General features: G+C 36.8%; 2 protein-coding genes across 2 annotated transcripts in view; both read left to right on the top strand.

Annotated features, from left to right (window-relative positions):
* The window catches only part of LOC119411547 (protein NPAT), a 23938-nt gene extending 23069 nt beyond the window's left edge, over positions 1–869 (top strand). Inside the window, exon 10 of the mRNA XM_037678501.1 lies at positions 789–869. Within this exon, the coding sequence (XP_037534429.1) occupies positions 789–869 (81 nt within the window). The remainder of the gene's footprint in view (positions 1–788) is intronic.
* Positions 870–2799: 1930 nt separating this feature from the next.
* On the top strand, positions 2800–5264 carry vmp1 (vacuole membrane protein 1; the record flags this gene model as incomplete). Its single annotated transcript, XM_037677413.1, is given in 5 exon segments — positions 2800–2848; positions 3340–3429; positions 3698–3830; positions 4156–4246; positions 5154–5264. Coding segments are annotated over 4 exon segments (414 nt in total), but the record flags the coding sequence as incomplete, so codon positions are not given.
* Between the last annotated feature and the right edge of the window lie 1881 nt (positions 5265–7145).

Below are 7145 nucleotides of genomic sequence, written 5' to 3'. Positions count from 1 at the left end.
ATATATACTAAAATAAACTATTACTTACTACGTAGTAGTAAGTACTTCGTACTAGGCCTGTCGCAATAAACAATAAATCAATTAATCACACGATAAATTAAAATAATTGACCTCGTTTTCATTTATCAGCTTTATCATTTCTTCGTGTCTCTCTTTCTACTGAAGACACTGGATGACAAAAGGCTCAACTCCACTGACCCCTCCCTTTCTCTTTAAAATGTATTTTAACCGTCCAAAATCGAATTTTTGGATCGTTAAAAGCAGCTAAGCTTCATCTAAAAAGTTGTTTTTCTCTGTAAAGTGAAGCTGAGAACTTGTTTACTGATTATTTTATTAAAAGCTTTGGGTGAAATATGCTATGCTAAAGAGCTCAAACCACACCAAGCGTCCGTCATTTTGAGAACCAAAGAGAGACGGCTCATGTCACGTCAAGGGGCCTCCCTCCCATTTTTCTTAGAGACACGCTGCTCGCTCCCTCACTATCCATCCTTCGGTTCAAACAGTCTTATACTGCCATGTGGTGGTTTAAAAAGGTGCTACACACAAAAATTAACCAACATTTCTTCTTAAATTTGACAATAATTACTCATTATTTAAATTAAAACATGGACAAAAATAAATGTGTGGCTCATTTTTTTTTTTTTACCCATGAGACCTTCTGAGGGTTTAAAAAACGTAAACATTTTAAGTTAAAAAATAAAATAGAAAGCAGCTTGTTCTCTCTAATGCAGCTATAACTTCCAGGTTCCTTCATGCTTGTTTTGAACTCTGATGGTTTTATTTTGCAGGAAAGGAAGAAACTTGTTGATTGTTTTCCCCGTGATCTGGATGTGGATAAGTTCCTGTCTTCTCTTCACTACGACGAGTGAAGCTGAGCATACAATCAAGGGAGAACCACCGTTTAATCTCTACTTGTGTTACTGTCCAGGAATAGACAAGCCATCTGCTGGACCAGTACTAATGCTTGCTATTAGTAATTATGGCCTTTAAATTTAAAGATGCAATGACACTTTTGGAACTTTATTAGATAGCTACTTTGTTTTGCTGTGTTTGTGATTCAGAATAAAATGTTGCAGCAGTCGGCAACTGAGGCATTTTTTATCTTTTGTTTAAAAAAATATATATTATTCAGTTTTAAACATTTTGTACAACATAAATAACATTTTGTTTTGGGTTAATATTTGGCTTTCCTTTGATTAATCCAGTTAACACTGAGTGACAGTAAATGTCTCCACTTGTAATTTTCATAGTGTAGAATTAAGGTATTTCCTGTTTTACTTAGGGTTAGCCAAGTTTGACTGAGAACAAAGATGTGAATATACATTTTTATAGCATATAGTGTACATTAGTGTACATTCGTACAGTAATTTTGTCCACAAAATTGGATGTAGTGTTTCTGCTCAAATTTCAATACTCACATTGAGTGTTGTAATAATATATATGTATATGTGTGTGTACATTGCATGCATTATACATTTGGTTTAAAATTGTACATTTGCTGTCAAGCAGAGGGTTTACCTACAGTATATCAACGTCTCAGACTTGAAGGCCTACATTTAATTATTTAAAAAGACCTTTTGTCACAGCAGGATAGATGTAAGTGATATTAATATTGTGATGTGCAAGACTCAGAGGAGGTGAAGAGACTAATAAAGGACAGGTGTGTGCGATCATTAGAGGAGCACATTGAATAAAGGACTCGGAAACAAATGGAGAGAACTTTTAGTGATTGAGGCTGCGCACTTGGAGGGAGAGGGTGTTGCTGGCAGTCATTTAGGGCTGCTGGTGACAAAGATGGAAAGGTGGTTAAGTGTTCCTGTGTGAGGATGTGAGGTTGGGTGCCTTTAGATGGGGAGGGATCTTGTCGGCTGGGTGAGCTAAGTGAGCTTATTTTATATTTATCGTAGGGGTCAAGATCTGACTGTGTGACTCAAATTTATTACAATGGTGTCAGAAGTGGGATCACAATTTCAGAAAGTTGGTGCCTGAAAATAATTCACCTTCTCCATCAGAGACGAGCACTAGTCGGTCTTTAGCTGCAACACCATGACCAGTCTTTATGCCGGAAAGTTTTTCTGGGACAGTGTGTGGGGTCAGATTGGGCTGAGCAATTTGAGATGGCAGCAGATGTTAATAACTGGGATAAAGTTAGTCAGATTTAGTTTGTGTGCCTTTTTTTGTGGTAGAGCTCATGAAGTCTATAGTGGGTTGGTTGAAAAGTCTAAAGTGAATCATACCTTGTTAAAGCAGGGATGGGAAGGTGTCATCAGCTGATATAAATGTCAATTAGTAATCGTTTTCTTCTGTGGGTGAGTGTCGAGGATGCAGGGTACATTATGTACAGTGGTGGAGGCTTCAGCGCAACCGATTTTATGATTTCAGAGCGAACTTTAAGTATTACCCAGTATAACACTTTAAGTATTAACCATTATAACACTTTAAGTATTACCCAGTATAACAAGTGTGTGTGCAGAACAAGGCCAAGAAACGTGCCTATTTCCTCTTAAGCCCATCTCTGTACATCAGCGTCATTACAGTGAAACATTTTGTTCACAAATCTGGCAACCACCGATTGGACGGAAAAGCGGAAATTACGTATATACGCAGCTCATTTAATTTCACAATAAAGGTGCCTTGTCGACTACTAAGGCAGAAAAATTGCAACAGGCGGGTACATAATGACGAAATCAAACACTTGTTTGGTTTTACAAATTTTTCAGATGTATTAATTTCAACAAAGCTTATTGCCAAACTCCTTTTATAGAAAATAAACTGTGAATCTGGAAATGGTTGTCCTTTATTGTGACGTGTACGGAATTAGTTTCCGGATGAAGTGAACAGGATAAAGGTACGGCGATGTCATTTAATTCCAACAAACATCCATTTTAATATACAGCGTTTGCGTTTTTATTACCACGACAACATTACGGCAGCGCATAGTTTTACACATTTCTCCGCCAGTGACTTGGTAAGTGATTTAAACTCTGTTAATCGTGACTCCCGGTGTCCCTAGCTAACCGGTTAGCATGTGGAGGTTACGAGCACGCACTTGACTCCTCCGTATATCTAGTTACAAGACTCCTACACAGACAGCTTTTCACTCGGATGTCTGTTATTTTTTGTAAGACAGTCATTTTTCTAACTATCTTGTGTTTTTCTCTGGTATAAATGTCAGCTGTTGGTTTGACAGGTAGTGCTCATCTGTCAGGACTTCGCCACTCAACCTGTCTGTCTGTCCTACTTCTTTGGTGACCGTAGGCACACAGAAAGCCCAGGGAGGACATTGCTGAAGGATGTGACTCAGACTTGTGTTTTTGTATTTTGTGTTTGTGTGTCCAGCCTGAGCTGACATGGCAGCCAATGGATCGAGCTGTGAACAATCTAAGAGACGTGCAGGACCCAAGGACAAACTGAATGGCATGTCCACAGGTTTGTTGAACATCAAGTTTAAGACTCAGAAGGCAGCACATGTCTTTAAAGTTGTGTAATCCCTGGGGTTAGAACATTAACCTCAGCCACATGGCGTCCAGAAGTCATAAAGATTTTAAAACTGCTTTCAGTTTTCATTCATTCTGACGAGTTCTTGTTGGCACACATCAGATATTTATCATGTATTTAGCTTTGTTAATTCCACAGGATGTCATTGTTAATGAGCCTAATAGGAGCACAAGTGCTGAATGCTCTTTTTATCCTTCAGATTTATCCGTAAGAGAGAGACGACAAAAAGACAAGGAAGAACGTCTTTCTCTGGTGGTGTGGAGGAGACCTGTCATCACGCTACAATATTTCCTTCTGGAAACCCTCATCAAGCTAAAGGAGTGGACATACGAGTAAGCTGTGAAACAGGTTTATGTTTTGGCTGTAAACTGTACAGGTTATTTCTGCTTACTTGCAGCGGTGACATTTTGTCCTGTTTATCTCTGTAATCGAACTGTGTAAATCGTCTTCTAAAGTTTCTTGTAAGCACTTTTTTTTTTTCACCCCACAGACAAAACAAACTTACATTTGTGAGATATTGTGTAGTGATTTAAACCCGCTGACATTAGCTTGTTAGAGAAATGTGCTATTTAACAGAGATGGAACTTCTTTTGTTTTCAAAGTTTATGCATTTGACATTTGTTTGGCTTGTCGTTCTGCCTTCTTTGTCACACTCAGGCTTTGGCATCGACGAGTAGCAGTGTTCTTATTTTTGGTGTTGTGTTCTGTCTTCTCCATCACATACTCCACAGAGGGATCTCACCAGCAAGTAAGGCTTCAATATGGTTTTATTTCAACCCTACAGCCTCATCAGACTAAAGGTCATCGAGTGTCAGTTTTGTTTTGTTTTTATCACCTAGAACTTTGCATACACACAACTTGTTGGGAGATAATGCAGTGTGCACTGTTGTCATGCAACCCTTGATCCTCATTCAGCTGACTGACATTCCTGTTTGCATCCATGCAGGACCGTCCGGGTTCATTCAGTTAAAGTCAAAACACCCAGTGGAGAATTAACTCTAACCAAAGCAAGCAAACTAAAAATACCTGTTTGATCTGGTTTTAGTCAAATTATCGATTTTTTTTTTGTTTTTTTTTTTTTTTTTTTTTTTTTTTTGAAAAGGTTTACTAAAATTTGTGAATTATGTTTAGCTCAGTTTTATTAAGCTTTTAGTTTTAGACTTAAACAATTTAATCATATGTGTTTTGCTTTAGTTAGTTGCTTTAATTGTGTTGGTTTCTTTTTTGAAAACGAATGTAGTTTTTTTTTTTTTTTTTTTTTTTTACTTCTATTTTTTTACATTTTATTAATGTTTTTGTACCTTTTTTAGATTTTAGAACTAAATTTATGTAGCTTTTTTTTTCGTTTCTTTTAACAATACTCTCTATTCATTAAAAATAAATAAAAAAACACCGGAGATGTGTGCAGAAATAGTTTTCCCAATTAAATCCCATCATACGATGATTGTTTGAAATGTTTTTTTTTTTTACAGGTTTTTCATTTTTAAAAATCTTTTTACTTTGTTCTGTTTTATTTTCTGTAAAGCACTCTGTTGCTCTGCTACGTGAAAGGTGCTTTTATAAATGAAACCTGAACGATTCAAATTCTTTCCCAGTTTTTAGTTTTATCTATTTTTCCAGATGTTTTCTGAGTGCGTTTTGCTATTTCTCTGCAGTATGTTCAGTACCTGGAGAAGAAGTTTCTATGGTGTCTCTACTGGGTAGGCCTTGGGATCTTGTCCTCAGTAGGACTTGGGACTGGTCTGCACACCTTCCTGCTTTATCTGGTATGAAAATGTGATTTATGTTAAATAGTTATTCAGAAGAAAGTTTGGTCTTTACCGTCAGAATTATAAACTTTTAAAATCAAATATTTTAGGGTTTTACTTCTGAAAACATTTATTATTATTATTATTATTATTATTATTATTATTATTATTATTGTTATTATTATTGTTATTATTATTATTATTATTATTATTATTATTATTATTATTATAATAACATTCCTCAGATAAATAATCTTAACTTACCGGTACTTTATATGTATATAAAAGTTTTTTGTTCGGTGCCCTGAGATGGCTTCTGTTGTGACTTGGCGTTATATAAATAAACTGAACTGAACTGAAGTGAATTATATTTATAAATGTGAGTAAGATGGTCAGGTTACACTTGATTAAAAATAAATAAGTGCATGCTCCACTTGTGCTGTGGTGGACGAAAGCCACGTCTCTCTGCAGGTAGTTATGGCTGCAAGAACTTTTTCTACAAAAACGTTTTGGTAGATGTTTCTACATTTTATAACTGTAGCAGAATTTGAGTACATAAACCTCAAGATGCCGTTGTAGAAAAATATCTGAAAGATTCTTTTCATGTCACAGCTTTATTTACACTTTATTAATGTAAAGAATTGTTGACATTATCTGCTTATGGATGGATGGATGGATGGATGGATCATCCAGTAGCATGTTCTAATATACAGAAAAAAATATGCATATGAAATCAAATAAAAAAGAAGCAGAATACACAAATTTGAAAAGCACAAGGTGGTAGGGAGTACTACATTCATGATTAATCTATATGTATACATGTATATACATATGTACATGTGATTTTATGTGTGCGTGTGTGTTTCCCCTAGTTAACTTGTCATGGTGGGAAGCTCATCTCACCCATGATTTTTGACGGGGGGGGGACAAAGACATGTCTGAGCACAGCTTGTACCAACAGTTTGAGCGAGGGCAGGGAGGAGGGCGTTCAGCATGAGGGAAGAGGCGTCTAGCTTTTTAGCTAGAGCGCCTGTATTGCACGCCGCTAGCTTAGTGCTATGCAAGTGCCAGGGGAGGGGGTGGTGGTCAGTTTGGTAGGTGGGGTGCTCAGTTCTGTTGTCAGGGTGGGGCACCCCGCTTGTATAATGGCAGGGGAAACGCTGTATATACATACATGCATGCATGTATACATGTAAATTTAAAAAAAAAATACATGCATATAAAAAAAAAACCATACATACATTTAAATAAAAAAAAAACACATACATACATATAAATGAATTTTAAAAAATAACAAGTGTCCAAGGTGCCGCAGATTTACAAGGCTCTATTTTTACTGTACGGGGTGGAGTTGAACAGTCTGATGGCTTGAGGGAAACATTTATTTGCATAAAAACTGATGGAGTCACTGTCTCTTTATTTGTCATTCGCATCTCATGTGGTACATGTGGTGGAACGAGATTGTGTACTCAGGGTCCCAGTTACATCCAACAATAAAATGTAAAAGAAAAACAGTAATAAGATCTAAGATATGAACTAAGAAAGACATCAACTAAAATAACAAAGTCCATGCTCAATAATCCAGGTGTACAATCCAACATTTTTCAGTCAGGTCATCTGGACAGTTTCTTTTTTTTTTTGTGTGTGCTGACAAGTTTCGCCTTCGATCCGGAAGGCTTCATCAGTCAAGGAAACACAACAAAACTGATTCTTCCCCCAACAGCTTACTCCAAAGTGGAACAAACCAGCTATGTTGGTGCTAAGATGGTCTCTTTGTCACGCCCCCTCCTCCATTGCTGGCCCTCTTCCTTGTTGACAGTCGTGTCAAACTGGTTGAAAACAACAAAGTCCGTGCTTGTATACCTGGATTATTGAGCATGGACTTTGTTGTTTTCAACC

This window comes from Nematolebias whitei, chromosome 6, assembly GCF_014905685.2.
Source record: "Nematolebias whitei isolate Nwh7 chromosome 6, NemWhi1, whole genome shotgun sequence".
Classification (NCBI taxonomy): Eukaryota; Metazoa; Chordata; class Actinopteri; order Cyprinodontiformes; family Rivulidae; genus Nematolebias; species Nematolebias whitei.
The sequence above is the reverse complement of the archived record's forward strand: the minus strand, read 5'-3'. Positions and strand labels throughout refer to the sequence as shown.